The 19,849-nt window shown below is 48.7% G+C and overlaps 1 protein-coding gene across 5 annotated transcripts in view; it reads right to left on the bottom strand.

Moving 5' to 3' along the window:
- Smarca4 (SWI/SNF related, matrix associated, actin dependent regulator of chromatin, subfamily a, member 4) overlaps positions 1–19,849 on the bottom strand; it is a 94,487-nt gene that overhangs the window by 35,069 nt on the left and 39,569 nt on the right. For all 5 annotated transcript variants that reach the window (XM_059267469.1, XM_059267467.1, XM_059267468.1 and 2 more), the window contains exons 14-21: positions 19,206–19,327; positions 15,400–15,550; positions 12,100–12,263; positions 5,718–5,784; positions 4,728–4,838; positions 3,133–3,375; positions 942–1,055; positions 308–415 (exon numbers count right to left, since the gene is read on the bottom strand). In XM_059267469.1, coding sequence (XP_059123452.1) covers positions 308–415; positions 942–1,055; positions 3,133–3,375; positions 4,728–4,838; positions 5,718–5,784; positions 12,100–12,263; positions 15,400–15,550; positions 19,206–19,327 — 1,080 coding nt within the window. The remainder of the gene's footprint in view (positions 1–307; positions 416–941; positions 1,056–3,132; positions 3,376–4,727; positions 4,839–5,717; positions 5,785–12,099; positions 12,264–15,399; positions 15,551–19,205; positions 19,328–19,849) is intronic.

Here is a 19,849-nt window from a genome sequence, read left to right as displayed (position 1 = left end):
AGAAGGCCACAGAGGCCATGACTGCTAAGGCAGCTCTTAACCTGCTGAGTAAGTGGAGCCCTCTAGTAATATTCCAACTCTACATGAGCCCTGAGGAAGGCAGTATCTTAAACAAGGAACCCCAGAAAGCAGCCCAGTGAGCACCCTCAAAAGATAACCAGCATTAAAGCTGTGACTATTTGAATGCCTGAGGGACCAGGGCCAGGTGAGGCCTCTGGGCAGGCTCAATGTTCTGAATCCGATGGTGCTCTCGACCCACCCTCCCCTTCAAAGACAATCAGGAGGGGAGAAGGGACCTGGAACAAACCTTCTTGTCCTTCTCAGAGCCGTCAGTCAACAGCACACCTTTGGCCTGCATGTGACGGTAGAGCACACGCTGCAGGGCTGACATGTCACATTTGATGACATACTCCACCTGTGGAGCAAAGAGTACTCTGAGGCCATCCAATCTCAGACTGAGCCACCTCTGCCACCAAGTAGAGCCTTGTGACCAGCACTTTGGTTAGGATATGGGCTTGAGGGAGGAGCCCTGATACTGGGGAGATTTGGAATGAAGAGAAGGCAGGAGATTCTGGGCCCAAATGGGTAAGCTGTTCCCATTCTGGAGGGCTCACAGCCTGCCAGAAAATAAAGAGTGAGGTGAACCAGAGAGGCAAGTCAAGTGTGGCTGCATGGAGCAGAGAGCCCACACCACTGGCAATGCTCAGGAGACTCAACATGAGCCACGGCCTCTTGCTGAGGAAAGGAATCTGGGCAGGCACACAGCAAGCTCCGCTGAGACAGGGCTCAGTTCTGACACACTGCCCTCCCTGGCTTTGCAGCACAGTGCTGTCTGTCACCACCTCAAGCCTGGTGGAGCAAGCCAGGGAAGGATCACCTGACTGCCCCCACCCGGGAAATAGCCCTGTAAATGGCACCCTGTGGCTTCTGCCCAAACCTACCTTCTCAGGTAGCTGGGCTTCAACCTCCTTCTTGAGCCTCCGCAGCAGGAAGGGCCTCAGCACCTTGTGTAGGCGACGGATAATGAGGATGGTCTCCTCTTCATTCAGGTCCACCTGGGGGCCAGACAGTACATCACAACCTTGTCTCCAGAAGAGGGGGCAAGGCATGGAAATGGGCAGCTGTGTCACGAACAGCAGCTGGGACTTGCAGTGCTGTGTGCGAGGGGAGCACCCTTCCTTGGGAAGGAGAAATGCTGCTGTCTTCTGTATCGTTTATGCAATGCCTAAGGGGCAGGTACCATGGCCTCCTCTATGCTTCCCCCCAGTTCCAAGAGCACACCTAACAGCTGGATCCCGGGCCTCCCTAAGCTGTTATCATGTTGGTGTTTATAACCACAACGTTAGTTAATAAAGCTACCAGTGGCAAAGCCTGCTCTGACACCAGGAGCCACACCTTCCTTTCTCAGCCTGAGATGAAGTACTGCACAAGAAACACTGTTTATCCAGGCCACCACTCTTCAGCTAAGAGGCTACATTGTTTAACACAGAAGACGTTGTTCATTTACTTGTGTGTGAGGAGACACAGACCACAAGGAGGTCACAGCTGACTCTCTCATTCTATCGCGTGGATCCTGGAACTCGAACTCAGGTCATCAGGTTTGGTGACAAGTGCCTTTAGTTGATGAGCCATCTTGTTAGTCAGGGCTCTAGTTTATTTATTTACTCACTTTTTAAAATTTATTTACTTAATTTTTGGGTTTTTGATAAAGAGTTTCTCTGTGTAGCCCTGGCTGTCCTGGAACTTGCTCTGTAGACCAGGCTGGCTGCGAACCCCGAGATCTGGCTGCTCTGTTCCACCAAGCCCAGCTCCTAGGGCTCCATTTTAAATGAAAGTCAGGAAGGAGAGATAACTAAGGTGGCCTGAGCTTTTCCACTGCTCTCTGGTCATCCCTTTAGAGCTTCCACTCTGAGGAGAAGCAGCACAGCTAGAGCTTTGGGCCCCGGGTCTGAAAAAGGAGCCTTGAGAAGAGGCTCTTTCATTACATAGATTGGAAAAACACCAACTTCACTTTCACAAGGCCTGCTGCCTCAGCATGCCTCCAGGGAGGACAGGGAACTTGCAGATGAGAGCAATGGATGCCTTTCTACAACCCAAGAAGGCCTTAAGAGGAACAAATGGCAGTGGTCAGCAGCCTATGGGTTTGGCCCAGGCTCACAGGCTAGTTGTTTAACCCCCTCCCAATGCATATGGCTTGCTGTGGGCTAGCAGAGCAGATGAAGCCGTGTCTTCCCCCAGAAGACCTGCTCTCCATAATATGGAGACTCAGCCCCACCTCCCAGCACCCGGACAAGATACTAGCTGTAGTGTTCTCTGTAAAGAGCGTCAAAGTCGGACCCCACAGATGTCTTAACTGAACTTTGTGAGCTCTGTGACACCCTCTCGGCAAGACCTGATTGTGGTGGCATTTTACTTGTACTGAAATGTGATTTTAATTGTATGTTAATAAATAACAGGTCAGAGCTATAGGGGCCATAGCAAGAGCATGGCGGTGGTGGCGCACGCCTTTAATCTTAATACCATAGAGGACCTCGAGGGCTGTACATACAGGCAGTGACGAGGCAGTCACGTGTTTGGGTTTACAACCAATGAGAAGGCAAAACAGAAAGACTATTTAAAGACATACACACAGGAAGTAGGTCCCCTTTTAGGAGAGCTCTCTCTCTCTCTCTCTTTTTTTTTTTTTTGGTTTTTCGAGACAGGGTTTCTCTGTGTAGCTTTGCGCCTTTCCTGGAACTCACTTGGTAGCCCAAGCTGGCCTTGAACTCACAGAGATCTGCCTGGCTCTGCCTCCCGAGTGCTGGGATTAAAGGCGTGTGCCAACACCGCCCGGCTAGGAGAGCTCTCTTGACTAAAGAGGATTGCTGAAGCAGGAAGGGTGAGGCTCTTAGCTCTGACCTCTTGGCTTTCTTCTCTGAATCGGCTCTGTGTTTCTTATTTAATAAGACATTTGGTTACATCTACACCTGATCATCATGGGGGTTCCACAGTCCCCACCGGACACCAGACTGCCTCCCGACTGCAGTCCTGGTGACTGCAGAGGCTGTGCGGCCTGGGAGCACACAGTCAGTCTCAGGTGGCTGAGCCTGGGACAGCTCCTCAGCAGCCACTTTCTACCCCAGGCAAGCTCACCTTCTCTCCTGTCATGGCAAAGGGTGCGTTGAACCACTGCTCGAAGGTGCTGCAGCTCTTGAAGATGGTGGGCAGCAGGAAGTTAAGCAGCGCCCAGAGCTCAGGCAGCTTGTTCTGCAGTGGAGTGCCTGTCAGAAGCAGGCGCCGAGGGGCCACGTAGTGTGTGTTGAGGACCTGGGTCAGCTTGCAGTGGTGGTTCTTCATGCGGTGGCCTTCATCCACAATCATGTACTTCCAGCGGATCTGCAAGGACAAGATGTGGTAGCAGGGTTGCCAAGTGACCAGCGTGTCTGGCGGGAACCCCCAGATATAGACTCTCCAACACACGACATGGGGACACACGATTAAAGAGCTGAGCCCAGGCTGTGTTGTCAGGGCACAGAGCAAAAAGGACTCTGGTTTTCCAAACAGTGACAGGAGACAGCGCTCAGCACCCCACCCCACAACTGGAAGGCACCTGCAATGTTCGCCACGAGCAGCCATGCCTCTATAGCAGTGACACACAAACACATCTGAATGTGGCTACAAGTGGGGCAGTGCCAGACCTTTCCTCAACAGTCTGCCAGGGACTCCAAACCCCAAGGACAGGGCTGGACAGTGTGAGGCTGGGGTAGGAGCCCCAGGAAAATTCCTGGCTATGTCTCCTATAACCACAATGACTTCCATCTCTCACAATAGGACTGTCCAAGGTACCGTTTGAAGATACAGAAGCTTGGCATTTACATCAATGTCAACCACTGCCAGGAAGCAAGGGTATTTTCAGGGCCTCATGCACGGCCTGGGGTGGATTTGGTTTTGTACACTAGAGATGGTGCCCTGTGCAAGGCCTATATGGTAAAGGCTGCACTGGTATAGTCACCTGTCAGTCCAGGAAACCACAGTGAGTGCACACATTGCTAGCACTGTGCAGGGAAATTTGGCTATGGGCAGAGGGTCCCATCCCCATGTGAGCTCTTTAATACTTCCTACTAGAACACCAGCCATGGGGGCCCAGCCTAGCCCCCCAGCTTCCATCCCGGTCCACATTAGGAAAACAAGCTTGGACAGATTGAGAATGGGTAATTTCATGTCACTTACAGCTCTGAGTAACATCAGACAAGGCTGTAGCCCCCCTGGACAGGGGCCCAGCTCTAGACCAGCACGGTAATATACCTCCACCATACTCTTCATCCTCAATTGCTCCCCAAAGTGTCCACTAGGACCCATAGTCAATGTTATGGGATAGCCCAACCCCAGGAAGAGGCCCACTAGGACCACATACCCGGGTGGCCTTGTCTCAATCGGATAGGTCACTCAAGAAAGTCAGGAGACAAAGTGAAAAGGCTCTCTGCATAGAGGCTGTGGGAGATGGGTGAGGGGTACTTGTCCAGGTTCTGTGGGGACTCCTTACCTGACCCAGGGTCTGCTTAGGCTGTTGAAGGAGCCAGGGCATGGCTGTGCACTACACAAGTGCACAGCAGCTGTGCTTTGCTATATGTGCAGATGAAGCACTGAGGGACTCCTTGCAAGGAGCTGACACAGGTATGCTATCAGGCATCAAGGTCATTTACAGCCTGAGCTCTAGGCCTGCAGTGTTCTAGGTGAGGATACGCTACCTTGGCCAGGATATGTTTGTCTTTGATGATATACTCATAGGTGGTCAACAAGACATTGAACTTCCCACTGCGAAGCTGGGGGACGAAAGCTCGTCTTGCTGCTGGAGAGCCCTGTAGAGACAGGATGCAAACAGTTTAAACTAGTGAAGAGTGTTCCTGGAGAAGGAAGATGGTCCTTGCCAAAGGTAGCCTGAGATTTTGCTGGGCAAGACTGCTAGCCTGCTCTGATCCTGCCATGAGGAACACCCGCTGCAGGGGAGGAATGGACACAGGGCACCTGGGGAAACGGGGCTGCCTGCACCGTTCCTGGTGTCTGTCTCATCAACTCCCCTCTTCCTAGGTCCTGAACTTAGGCCCCTAACCTGGAAGCTAGGTCCTCTCCTTGACTAGGCAATAACCACTATAATCACTTGGCTCCTCCCCACTGCCTAGCACTTCTTCATTTCTAGTCCCCAGGCTCCTCCCTGACTGCCTTCTAGACACATCAAGCTCTAACACACAGCAACAATGTCCTTACACCAGAGGCACAGGACGAAGAGCCTGAGGCAGAAGTAAACAGTGCTATGCATCGGTGGACTACAGGTCCCATCCAATACATTGAGCACGATGCTTGGCACAGGCCTGGTTAGGTATTCAGAACACTCGGCATCATGCCATGTGTTAGTTCTGTTCTCATATACAAATGGGTTTTAACCAGAGTTCTGATGAAGACAATTCTCCAGTGAACTTATCCAGGTCTATTATGTATATTAAAATATATACTGCAGAAACCATGTTTCCAAAAATGGAACATTTGATTTTGACTTAAAAAAAAAAAAAAAGTATTTATGCCACAAAATAAGTAACCATCCATTCTGCATAACGACTAACACCACATGTGCATCAAATAAGCACTAGGCCTGGGAGGGAGCCTTGTGTCTCTAACACATACTGGCTTCTCTCTTTGCTCCTTCACCCTCCCTGCCCATGCCTGTGTCTCCTAGGACGTACCTTGTAGGAAACCTTCACCACTGAGGGGGCCCACTTGTCAAATTCATATGCCCAGTTTGACAGCGTCCTGAAGGGAAAGGAAGGGACAGTCAAGTTCTTCTAGACTAGACAACAGTGAAGCTAACAGGCCTCGTACTCAGAACTACCATAGTAAACACAATGTGTCCCTTAAGAGCTTTGTGCACAGGGGTGGGGAAGGGTGAGGTGGCAGCAGCCAGAGAGAAAAAGGCACCCTGTTCCAGATGGGAAGAACAGACACACACACAGACATGGTGCTGGTACAGCTGGCCCAGGGCAGAGCCAGCATAGATCTTAGGTAGCCAGCCCTGTCTCCAGTGGGGGTCATTGGCCCCTTGGTGAATGAGTATGTGAGACACTACAGATCTGCTGCAGCAGCTGTGCCTGGCCTCCCAATGTCAGGGACTGTGGTTCAACACATGGAAATACAGGACACACGGTGAGCCTGGTACCAACTCTGAGACCAAAACTGGACGCTATAGATGATCGTGACCCAGAAGGGGGAAAGCAGAGTGTAAGCAAAGACCAGGAGCACAGGGGAAGGGGGAGAACCAAGACCTTTCCTCAGGACAGACCTGAGAGCCTTCCTCCTTGGACAATCCGGGGAGACTGAGCAAGAGAAGGAAATGGCTGAGATAGATATGGTTCAAGATAGAGACTGCTCCCCATTTTTGGTTTTCCTCCCAGAAACTCCACTCCTAGGCTCTCTGGTAACTGCCTAAGTGTCCCATCTAATGACAGTTCAAGTTCCTGGGGTCCCACCGGCAAAGGGTTAAGGTTAGCTGGAATACGCTACTAAGGCCCTTACTCTGCCATCCTTCTAGCAACCCAGGTGAGATGATAGAGACAGTGTAGTCACTTTGCAGCCATAAGGCGAATAGCCTACAGACAGCTGTTACCAAGTAAGCGTGAAGGAAAAGAGCACTTAAAGGCAGTCGTGGCGCACTCCTTTAATCCCAGCACTCAAGAGGTAGAGGCAGGGCTACACAGAAAAATCCTGTCTCAAAAAACAAACAGGCTGTGAGCAGGAGGAGCTGTCCCCATTAATCATCTGACATGTGGTGGGCATGAGTGGAGGAGGTGACCCTGAGTTCATGGGAATGGAAGAGCTGTCCCTGCCCCTCACCATCTACAGCGCTCGAGAGTTGCCCCTGTACCTCGACTGTACGACACAGTGGAGCTGGCTCTAATGGTGTAGGTGTGGGAGAGCCCAACCTGAGGGCATGAAGGCAGGAGAACTGGCCCTGCCCCTCGCTCACTGCTGCAAAAGGTGAATTATCTGGGGCACTGCTGGAGAGCTCACCCTGGTGGTGAGGACAGGGAGAGCTGACGGGCTGACCAACCCTGCAGCAGTCCAAACACAGAAACAGGGCTATGAGTTGGCCCACCCCAACATGCACCCCATGTATATCTGCTGGAGTATGTGAAGGGGCCTGACCCACAGACCCAAAGTTACAGGATCTTCACAACACAGGGCAACCAAGAAGAGTCCCAGTGAGGCCCGGTATCCATAGTGTAATAGAAATCAGAGGCCTCAACCAGATTAATGACTCTTTGCAATGAACCCTTGCAAGTAAAGATATATGGACAAAGGGGTACTGTGTGACTCACTGTTTCACACAGCAGCTTCCATGACGAGCTTTTAATTTTTTTCTCATAAATTTTGTTTTATTGGGGGGGGGGAGTTGGCAGGGGCGGAGGGCAGATGCAAAGGGATGGAGAAATGAATGGGATCAAGATGCATGATGTGAAAGATACACACAGAATTTAAAAAAAAGATAAACAAATAAAACTTTAAAAGCAAGGAGAGGCTAGAGAGGCTAGCCTGGAATTTCATATGTACTGTTTGTTGGTCACTTGTTTGTCTGGTTTGGGTTTGTTTGTTTTTTTTGTTTGTTTGTTTGTTTGTTTAATCTTTTTTTAAGATTTATTTATTTAGTATGTATACAATGTTCTGCCTGCATATACGTCTGCAGGCCAGGAGAGGGCGCCAGATCTCATTACAGATGGTTGTGAGCCACCATGTGGTTGCTGGGAATTGAACTCAGGACCTCTGGAAGAGCAGTCAGTGCTCTTAACCTCTGAGCCATCTCTCCAGCCCTGTTTGTTTGTTTTTGAAGACAAGGTTTCTTTGTGTAGCCCTGGCTGTCCTGGAATTCGCTCAGGACTCACAGAGATCGCCTGCAGAGTGCTGGGATTAAAGGTGTGCACCACTACCAAAAAACAAAAACCCAACCAACCAAAGTAAAGAACCGCTTCAGGAGCCTGGATGCCTGGCAGCACTGGGAGCTATTGGGCCTACCCTATGCCCAGATATGAGGCCGCCCTTAGGGAACACTAGCCAGACCCCTGATACAGGCTGAGCTACTATCATACTGTTGCAAAGCATGATGGAAGCCCAAGAGAGGCAGGAAGAGAAGGCTTGAGGGCCATGGAGACCTGCAGTAAGAGGGAGAAAAGCCAGCATGTCATAAGGAGCCTGGGAATCAGGATAGATGCAAGAATACAAGTCAAGGAACACTACATGGGAAGAGCAGGGCAATGGGCAGGATGGGACAGCTGGACACTAGGACACTCCTCAGGGTACAGGTAGTGCGTCTAACCAGGAGGAGGTGAGATGAAAACGCATGAACATATTCCTGGACAGGAATCATGGGGAAAGACTGAAGGTAAGTCCAGGGTCACATCCACTGAGGCGGCAGCAAGGAGCTCCTGAACCGTAGCTGTGGACTGCTGTGGTGCTTTGAATGAGAATGGCCCCATAGGTTCCTATATTTGAATATTTGGGCTCAGTGGCTGAAACTCTTTGGGAAGAACAAGGAGGTGTGGCCTGCTGTAATAAGTGTGTCTCTGGAGGGCTAGAGAGATGGCTCAGCAGTTAAGAGCACTGTCTGTTCTTCTAGAGGACCCAGGTTCAATTCACAGCAACCACATGGCAGCTCTCAACTGCCAGTAACTCCAGTTCGAGGAGGTCTGAAACCCTCACACCAATGCACTTAAAATAAAACTTAAGGGCTGGAGAGATGGCTCAGTGGTTAAGAGCACTGGCTTCGGCCAAACAGTGGTGGCGCACGCCTTTAATCCTGCTCAGGAGGCAGAGCCAGGCAGATCTCTGTGAGTTGGAGGCCTGGTCTCCAGAGCAAGATCCAGGTCAGGCACCAAAACTACACAGAGAAGTCTTGTCTCGAAAAAAAAATCAAAAAGAAAAGAAAAGAAAAAAAGAGCACTGGCTGCTCTTCCAGAGGAGCTGGGTTCTATTCCCAGGACCCACATATTTCCAGTATCTCTCTTTGCCTCACACTTGTGCATTAGTATTTGAGTTCCCGGATTACTCTGCCACCACTAACTCTCTAAAATCCTAAGCCAAATAATAAAATGCTCTCCTCCTTCATAAGATACCTTGGTCGTGCGGTTTTGTCACAACAACGGTTTTCACTACGAGCTGTGAGCTTCAGACAAAGCAGCTGCCTGCAGTGGGAAGCAGTTGCTTACTCCAAGGGGCAGAGTCTCCTGCCGAGGAGAGCAGGAGACAGACAGCAAGGCAGGAGAGTGTCTGGTCTGCTAGGCCTGTAGTTGTTCTGGTGGAAGCTCCACCTCAGCCCCCCGCACTCATGGGCCCCTGGGTGAAATCAACTCGTCAGTAGTTACAGGCAGTTTTCAGGCAGTTTCGTTTAGATGTTGGGAAACGAACTCTGGTCTCTGGAAGAGCAACAGGCACTACTAACCAGAGTCATCTCTCTATCCCCTTTTGTTTTTCTTGAAACAGTGTCTCATCCTATTTCCCAGATGAGTTTGGAACATCATGCAGCCCAGGCTGGCCTCAAACTTACAACAATCCTCCTGCCTCAGCCGCATGAGTGAGTATACAGTATGGTTTCTTTTTTTCTTTTTTTTTTTCTTTTGGTTGTTTTTGAGACAGGGTTTCTCTGTGTAGCTTTGTGCCTTTTCCTGGATCTTGCTCTGTAGACCAGGCTGGCCTCGAACTCACAAAGATCCATCTGCCTCTGCCTCCCGAGTGCTGGGATTAAAGGCATGCACCACCACCGCCCAGCTACAGTATGGTTTCTAACACTGAGGCTCCTTAGGGAATGAGTTGATACAGAACTGGGACAGGAGAAATCAGCTGGGACAAAAAGCAAGAAATGCTCTAACCTCAGAAGGCACCTGCTACAAGGATAGGGATCCCATCTAAGAGAGGCCAAATCCAAACAATTGGAAAAGCACAAGAAATGAACCAGTGTTAATGCAGGCCAAAGCAACAAACACTCACATTCTCACTGGTAAGAAATGGAGTGGCAAAAGGGGGAAGAACTCCAAATGCTGCTTGCGGCACCCACCTATAAAGACAGCTCCACATCCACATCCCTGAGCACCCAATACAAGTTAGTAGAGCTGGGCTTGGTGGGCACGCCTTTAATCCCAGCACTAGGGAGGCAGAGGCCAGCCTGATCTGTGGCGTGAATTCTAGGACAGCCAGGGCTCTACAGAGAAACCAGACACAGAAAAACGCAGAAAAACGAACAACGGAGTAGTAGAGAAAAGCACAAGCACCCAGCAATGATCCTGCCCGAGTAGCATGGTCAGGGTTGCCATGGGCATGATGTGGGCAACACAGACAGGAGGGAAAATGAGGGTACTTCACATCCAGTCATGGGCACAATCTAGCCATGAAACATACCCACACGGAGGACAAAGCAGGAGCCTATGAAGTACACATCCACACAGGCCTAGGGCATGGTGTGGCAGCAAACACTTGTTTAGCATTCTGAAAACCTAGCTCCACACCCAGCACCTCAAACGAAAGTCGTGCCGAGGCACTCAGAAAGTTGCATCAGAATCTTGAGCTCAAGGCCAGCCTATGATACATAGCGAGAATCTGTCTTACAAAATAAATGACAACAAAAATGTATCAAAGTCCAAATTATGGAAATATGGACGAACCATGACAGGCCGGAAGCATGGAGCCCTAACAAGCGAGCCTGGACAGAATAATGAACATAAGAGCAAAGCTAGTGGACGTAACTGAGGTTGGAATGCACTCTGTTGTGACTAAACCTCAGGAACAAAGATGTATTCCAAGGGGAACTCAGAACTAAGTGAGAGGGTCTCTCAGCGAGCCTGTGACTGTGGTCACCCACCACCAGAACCAAGGAAAGGACGAGACTTCATGGAAGGAATAAAGCAAATGGAGAGAGAGAGTGGAAGCTCTTCCTAGGAGAAGTCCAATGAGCAGCCGAAGGAGACATGCAGACATGCAGACATGTTTGGCAGCCCTGAAATAATCACCACAGGCAGGCCTGGTACTGTGGTGGCGGTGATGTCCGCAGCAGCAGAGGAAATGGGCACCAGTTAGAGCCCGGGGGCTACCACTAGACATTTAACTAACCAAGGGAAACCTTCAGCATGACAGTGAAGGTGCCTGGAGGGTACTGTGCAGTTGGGCCAAGGTAACCATGCCCAACCTGTCGAAGAACAAAGTAGCATTTCAGGCTTCTGCTGACACATGCAGTGGGTAGAACCCAACCCCCAGAGACTTCAGACAAACCCTGACCAAGGGACAAACTTTCTGCTCAGGCTTCAAATGTGATGTGACAAGTTTGTAAAGAACTAAGATTGGAGATAGGGGCTCTGAATGAACATATGGTAGTACTGCTGAGGGGCTGCACTCTAGGATGAGGCCCAGCCACATACAGAGACAACAGAATCAATCGGACTATCCTCATAGGCCAGGGACTGACTGAGGCCCCGAAGCATACCCTAGCCTGGGCCAATGAGAGCCAGCCCAAGGGAGGGCCGAAGCAGATCAACTCTTTTTTAAGTCAACAGATTTCCAAACCTGCTGAAACCAAGAACTGGTGAGTGCGAGACTCTGCGGGATGCCAGATACAAGCAAGCTTGGGCACCTGTGCTGTGTATGCCAAGCTAAGATGTTATACAGGAGATGTTGGGTACAATGGGTATGACAGAGTACAAAAGCTTTTGCTTAACAGAGCCAAAAGTAGCCTTTCCATCCCCCTAGGAGGAAGGGGCCACTAAAGAAATCTGTAAGAGCTGACCCGTGGGATCAAAGCTAGAGGCAGACAGCAATGGGCTGACGTGTGTCTGTCTCCCTAACAGATGTACTGCAGTCCTCATACTCAGGAACTCAGACATGACTGATGCAGTGTCTCATCCTATTCTGTACCTAAGGGACAACCATATAAAGACAGACAGAAGGTGGCCACAATGTGAGGACATGTGGAAGGAGGTCACAGAGAGGCTCCAGACCAACCCTATGCCACACTCTGGACAATCCACTTCTGCCCAGCAGAACAGAGAAAGCCCTTCTGAACCCAGGCTGTGACAGAGTCAGGCTCATACATACGAGAGAGGCACAATGATGAGGAAGGGCCCGTTGATTCGCTTGTGCTCCATGAGGTATGTGATGAGCGCGATGGTTTGGATGGTCTTTCCCAGCCCCATCTCATCAGCCAGGATGCCATTCAGGTTGTTGTTATACAGGGACACCAGCCACTCCAAGCCCTTGATCTGTAAGGTCAGAAATGTGAGGACCATGTTCACACAACAAATATGCCACCTGCAAATACCCTACAAGGTACTCTGCCCTGGACTACCCAGTTTTTCTGTTGTGCTCACCTTGGCCACACTTGTGTTATGAAAGCACAAGGGAACTGTGCTAAATTTTTTTGTTTGTTTGTTTTGCTTTTAGCTTTGTTTATTTATTTATTTTTGGTTTTTTGAGACAGGGTTTCACTTGTAACAGCCCTGGCAGTCCTGGAACCCACTTTGTAGATAAGGCTGGCCTCAAACTCACAGAGATCCACATGAGTGCTGGAATTAAAAGCATGCACCACCACTGCCCAGATAATTTTTTTTCTTTTTCTTTTTTTTTTTTTTTTTTTTTTTTGGTTTTTCGAGACAGGGTTTCTCTGTGTAGCTTTGCGCCTTTCCTGGAACTCACTTGGTAGCCCAGGCTGGCCTTGAACTCACAGAGATCCGCCTGGCTCTGCCTCCCGAGTGCTGGGATTAAAGGCGTGCGCCACCACTGCCCGGCCAGATAATTATTTTTAATGAAAGCCATCTCACAGCATCAACTGCTACCTGACAATAATGTAATGGCTATCAAAAGAATATGACTAATGTTTCATGCTGTGCTCCCAGCAGAAGGCACCTTTAACCCACTGCTGCCTTCTCCACGTCTCACTCCTCTGTCACTGCTAGCCGAAATACACTGTAGCAGAGTCACAGCCTCTCCTATCAGCTGATCCAATGTAGCTGCTTTCTTCCCTTGATGTAGATTCAAACTCTTCTGCATCATGTACTGTGTTCATCCAAACCACTAAGACGACCCTCTCTCTACATACTCAATTGCTCATAAGGCACGCCTGAAGCCCAGATCTCTTCTACACGGATCTGAAAATCAGGCTGGTAGCTGCACTGTTACATTCTGGCCCTTGGCCAAGGTGTGCCAGAGTGGAAGTCCAGAGACCATACGAATGAGATGCCACCTCAGAAACCAACCTATTTATTAATAAATATATTTTAATAATTTTAGACTTATTATTATTTTATGTGTATGAGTATTTTACCTGCATATATGTATGTTTGTCACATGTGTGTGCCTTATGCCTGTAGAGGACAGAAGATGGTGTCAGATCCCCTGGGACTGGACTCAGAGATTTGAGCCACCATGTGGGTGCTGGGAATCAACCCAGGTCCTCTGCAAGAGCAACAATTGCTCTTCACCAATGGAGCCATTTCTCTGCCTCTAAATGCTTTAAAGACAGGCTTCAGTGTATGGATTAGGAGACAAGAGAAGCTCAGAAGTAAGACTGCTGAAGTGTAGGCAAGGGGACCTCAAGGGCTCTTAAGTGTGGGCATGGGTCACCTAAAACTTCTGTTTTTATTGTGTGTGATGTACAGGCCATGTGTTCATGCATATACGTATGTGGAGGCCAGACGTTATTTATCGGTGTTCCTTGATCAATCCCAACTTCCTCAATATTTTCTGAGACAGGATCTCTCACTGAACCCATAACTTTATGATTTGGCAAGTCTAGTTTAGTTAGCCAGCTTGCCCTGGAGATGATGTCTCCACCTCCCAAGTCAAGTGGTGGGGTTACAGGCAGCCACACCACGTGTCTGGCTTTCATGCCGGTTTAGAGATCGGAATTCTGATCTGAATCTCCCTTCCCCTTTGGTTTTATGAGACAGGACTTCTCTGTGTAGCTCTGGCTGTGCTAGAACTAGCTCCGTAGATCAGGTTGGCCTGGAACTCAGCCTCCCCAGTGCTAGGATTGAAGGCGTGTGCCACCACCGCCCAGCTCTGCTCCTCATTTTTGTGTGGCAAGTGCTTTATCCACTGAGTCATCTCCCTAACCTCCTACCTAGAACCTTCTCATTCTCAGGAGTGTGGCGGTGCTCTGAGGTACAGTGGACTAGAAGAACGAGTGGCTGGCCCTTAACAGCCAGTAGCACTGCCTGGCACAGAACCATGGACACACAGGAAAGCCTGCCACTCAACGGGATACTTCAATGCCAGAACCATTAGGGTTCAGGGGAATGTGAGATGAAAACATCAAATGGCCAAGGACTACCTAAATGTTATCATGATGTTAATAACTGAAGGAAGGCTGAAGAGGTAGTCAAGGGTACAGTGCTTGCCTACCTCATACAAGACCCTGGGCTCCAGCCCCAGCAGCACACACACAAATTTATTCCATGGATGTATTACAAGAGTGTGCACTTGTGTGTCAGTCTAAGAACAACTTGCAGAAATTATGCCTTCCACCATGTGGGTGTACAGGATTGAACTGAGGTCATCAAGCTTGGCATAGAAGCTTTCCAACTGAATATAACACAAGGGAACAAAGTCTGGACATTGTTTTTTACACATTGGGTAGGACCTGGGCAACCTATAATGCTTTTAATTATACTGGCCTGTGGAAAGTTCCAGTGAATGCTGATTTGCCTCTGGAAGCTACACAGTCTAAGAGTTCTCCTAAGGAGAATGGGCAAGAACAGAGACCACAGTCAAACGAAAGCAGGGAGACATAATCTTTGGACAGAGTGAGGCTAGCTCCCTTCTGGAACCTCAGAGATGAGGCTTTAACACCCAGACATAGAGAATTTCCCAGCCAGGCTGGGAACAGTTAACAGCTATGGTCTTGTCACCCTCATAGAAAACCCTCCCACAGGAAGGGCCATTCCTCTGCTCCCAGAACAAAGTCCTGACCAGAGGTCCAGGTGACTATGGGTCTGAGGCATGATACAGAGCATCCATGCAAGGCCCATGTCTGCACTGAGAGGCTCTCTAAGTTCTTTGTGCATACAATGCTCCTCTGCCTAGAGCAAGCACGTGGCGGGTTACTGAAGTGTTATTACCCTCTGGCAGTTAACCTATCTGACCATAGCTGCTTTAGATGAGGAAACTGTCTGGGTATAGTGCTACACACCTTTCCTTAGGCAGAGACAGATGGATCTCTGTTTAGTTTGAGGCCAACTTGGTTTACATAAAGAGTTCCGAGCCAACCTGGAATACACATTGAGACCCTGTTTCAGAGGAAACAAAACCAGATGGGAAAATTGTGGTTCTTCAGGAAAAGCGAGTGTTGCCTAAGTACAGCCAACAGCCACCCGGCCTCCCTGCTGCCTCCTGCCTTACCTGGTACTGTTTGAGGACGCCATTGACCATGAGGGCTGACTGCTTGTCTACTCTCTCTGTGACAGCATGGGCCACAGCATAGTAGGACTGCAGACCACGAGCAAGGGCCTGGGACACGCCGTACTCGTCATCCACGTCCTGCTTGGCATTCCTGGAGGGGCACAGGCTGTGTAAGAATACAGGCTTCTGTCTGTGAAAATGTGCTGCCACTAGCTTGAATTAGCTGCCTCTGCCTGTAACTTACGGACTAAACTGCAGGGAACACAGAGGTGGGAACCACAGCATAGCTAGCAGCGATCCCAACCCAAGGATCAGCTGATTGCCCCCTGAGACAACAGAGGTCCCAAGGCCACTGACACAGGCTGGTGAAGGCCCTGCCAGTCACCACGACAGGAGGTACTGGTGCTGAGGAGCAGCTAGCTGCTCACAGAACCAGCACTTTCATGTGGGTGCTTTTGAGATCCAATCTGAGCACACTTTGCTGCTGCTGTTTACATTTATCTTCATCTTTCTGAGACAGGCTCTCAGCATGTAGCCCTGACTGGCCTTGAATTTGTCATCCTCCTGCCTGTGCCTCCCATTTCAGGACCTGGTTCAAGAATTTAGTTTTCATTTTACTTTCTGAGGTTTTAAGAAACCATTTATTTGTGTGCATGTAGGAGTGTACACAAGCCATCACATACATGTGGAAGTCAGAGACAGCTCACTTCTTCCTGTGAGTGGGCTCTGGGGACCAAACTCAGTCTATCAGGCTTAGCATCAAGCACCATTATCAATACAGCCAGCCATCTCACTGGCCCTTCACTTTTCTTCTTTTCTTCAAAGACAAGGTCTCACTATTGTAGCCATGGCTGGCCTGAAACTAGCTACACAGACCATGCTGGCCTTGAACTTGTTACAATCCTGCCTCCTGAGTGTTGGCATTACAGGCAACCACTTCATTCCTGGCTCGATAAATTCTTTTTCTTTTTTTTAAAAGATTTGATTTTTAATTATGTGTATGAGTTGGAGGGGTCTTGTGCTTATGAGTACAGGAACCCTAAGAGGCCACAAGCTGGTGCTGGATCCCCTGGAGCCTGAGTTACAGACAGTTGTGAACCCCTTGACACTGGGGCCAGGGATCAGACTCAGGTCTCCTGCAAGAGCAGTATGCACTTTTAACTGCTGAACCGTCTCTCTAGCCTCTCTTTTCTGACGATTATAAATTCAACAGTGCATGGGTGGCACATGCATGCGCCACCAAGCATATGAATTCTAGGGAATCGAACTCTGTTTGTTAGGACTGGCAGTGCTTTAACCAGAGGAGCCAACTTATTTTAACCAAGGCCCTTATTTGTCATTGAAAGAGTGATTTTAAACTGTATGGCATGGTTACACTCACTTGTAACTCCAGCATTCAGGAGGTAAAATGATTTCAGGATTGAAACCAGCCTGGGCTACACAGTGAGATCTCACCTCAAAATTTAAAAAAAAAAAAGGAGGGGGCGGAGAGGGGTTACAGTCAGGCATGTGGCACAAGCCTTTGATCATGGCACTGAGGAGGCAAAAGCAAATGGATCTCTGTGAGTTTGATGTCAGACTGGTTTACACAGTAAGTTACAGGACTGCCTGAGTCACACAGTGAGATCCTGTCTCCAAACAAAACAAAAACTTTAAAAATTAAAACTAAAACAACGAGTAGTTCGAGTTCAAGGCTGTCTCCACCACAAAACAATTAAAATAATACAACAATGAAACTAAAAATTTCAGGTGATTTAAAATGCACTACCACTGAATCATTACTCCCCATTACTCAGCAGATGTGTGCAATTCAACTTCCATCCATTCGCTGTGTGCTGTGCATCTTCATTCTTATCTTTTCAGCAAATAGCGACAGCCAGGTACCATGGGGCCAGCCTACAATCCTGGCTGGCAATCCAGAGGAAGAGGCAGGTGGATCTGTATGTTCCAGGCTAACCTAGTCTACATACGGAGTTCAAGGCTAACCAGAGTTGCACAGTGAAACTCTGGCTAAAAACCCTAGGAAACAGTCACGTTAAGCTCTTATTTTCTTATTTTTGAGTGTTGTGTATAAGGAGGATCAAGTCTTCCTCAATTACTCTCCACTCAATGAGGCAGGATCTCTCACTTTGAATCCAGAGCTCACCAATATGGCTAGTACAGCTCTCCAGTGTGCTCTGGGGATCCTGGCTCTCTGGCTTCCATGAAGTAGAATTACAGGCAGACCACTATGCCCACCCAGCATTAATGAAGGTGCCAGGAATCCACAATCTATTTCTCATGCTTGCTGTAGATCAACTTTCCCTACGAAGCCATTGATGTACCTAGCACCACTGGAGGGAAGGTTCTTCTCATATATTTCTCCTGCAGATTTTAAAGCTCAGGTTGAACATTGCTTTTCTTTCTTTCAACATTTCTTTTTTCTAAAAAAAGACTTACCTATTTTATATGCATGAATATTGCCTGTATGTATGTATATACACTATGTGTGGGCCTGGAAGTCAGAGGGTCCCCTAGAACTGGATTACAGATAGTTATAAGTCACCATGTAGGTGTTGGGAACCGAATCAGGGCCTCTGCAAAGGCAGCAAGTGCTTTTAAGCACTGAACTGAACTAGCTCTCTAGCCCCCAAGGTTGAGCATTTCTTTCTTCTTTTGTTTTGGGTTTTTTTTTTTTGTTGTTGTTGTTTTTGTTGTTTTTGTTTTTTGAAATGGGATTTCTCTGTGTAGTCCTCTGCAGACCAGGCTAGTCTTGGGAGTGCTAGGATTAAAGACATGTGCCACCACCTGGTTGATCATTTCTTATCCGAACTTTTCATGTGTTTAAGATTTTGAAGTTTTGCCAGGTGTGGTGGTGCACGCCTTTAATCCCAGCACTTGGGAGGTGGAGGCAGGAGGCTCTCTCTGAGTTCAAGGCCAGCCTGGTCTAAAGAGTTCCAGGACAGGCTCCAAAGCTACCCAGAGAAATTCTGTCTTGAAAAAAAAAAGATTTTGGAGTTTTTCACTTGCTGGAGTATCTATATAGATGTTAATAATTTCACAGTTCCCAATCAGAAAATAAAACAGTTTCTGTGAAAACAGAAACATTTGGAATTTGGAGCGTTTCAGATTTGAGTGATTCAGTCTTTATCTTTTTTCTCTATAATGGTCCCCCATCAACTTCTCACCACAGAGATCAAATCAGTACATTAATTTTTAACTGTGCTTCCAAGAGCAAAATGTAAAAGAGAGAACTTGCATGCCCAGCACCAGGGGTGAGCCCAGAGCAGAGAGTAAATTGTGTGGCCGTCACACCGCTACACTAGAAGGTAGCAGCTCTCTACATCTGTAGACACAGGGCCATACCCCAGACAGATGCTTAGTGAAGAGATGCACACCACAGTGCCTGGATATATGTGTGCAAACAAAACAAAAATGAAAGAGAATGCAGCAAATCTCTCTAGATGATGACACAGGGCTGGACCAGGCTGCCTGGAGGAGCCAGCAAGAGGCTGCTGGAACAAGAGTACACGGGCAGGTCTCTGTTGTCACCCAACTGTACTCTGCAAGCTTATGATGACCAAGGAATCATTTTCTATAACAAATTACTACATACAAATGAAATCTGTAGGAAAAGGAATGTGCCCCTACAGAGGTTGCTGCCAGGACTGGGGGATGACACCTAGGGAGGGGATGATCAAGTCTGAGGCCAATCTGGGCTATGCATAAGAATCCTGACTCAAAATAAAAACAATGAAAAGGGAAAGACTGGGACTCTGGCCACTTTATAGCGAGCTTGCAGATAAGGACAAATGGGGACCCCTTACTCAATAATGTGTCGCGCATCCACCTCAGAGACGTCATCGCTGTCTGGGTCTGGAATCTTCTTCTTCTCCTCCACAGGCAGTGTGGGGGGCTGTGCAGGCTGAGGCTGCTCCTCCTCCTCCTCCTACCAAGAGAGGTGCCATGTCACCTAGTGTCCCTAGCTCGGTTCCCTAGAATCCTGCAGGGCTCCCAGGGAAAGAGATGCTCTCATAGCCTTGCTCCCCCGTGCTGTGGTGTCTGTGTCTTGCTGCCCTTCCCTCTGAACAGCTGGGTACATGTCTTGAGTTTTCCTAGCGGGCTGCAGGTTCTTTGCAAGGGTATTTTGGGGCACTTCTACACCTGTTGCTCTCCAAACCAGCCTGCACATCCCTCCTGGAATCACACCATACCTTTACTCTCTACCAACTCAAGCAAGCTTTCCAATTTCATAGCTGACCTCACTAAATATGCCCGTGTTTTACCTCCAGTTTTGTGGACAGGCTCTCACTCATCTGGAAACAACAGGCATCTTTCCAATACTTGTAAGCTGACTGAGTGTTACTTCCTTAAAGGGCCTCCCTGCATACTGAGCAGGTAACACTGGAACTCTGCAGATCATGCTCAACAAATACACAGTAACGCACTACCAGTACCAAGCCATTCTTGT

This window comes from Peromyscus eremicus, chromosome 7 (assembly GCF_949786415.1).
Source record: "Peromyscus eremicus chromosome 7, PerEre_H2_v1, whole genome shotgun sequence".
Taxonomy (NCBI): Eukaryota; Metazoa; Chordata; class Mammalia; order Rodentia; family Cricetidae; genus Peromyscus; species Peromyscus eremicus.
The sequence above is the reverse complement of the archived record's forward strand: the minus strand, read 5'-3'. Positions and strand labels throughout refer to the sequence as shown.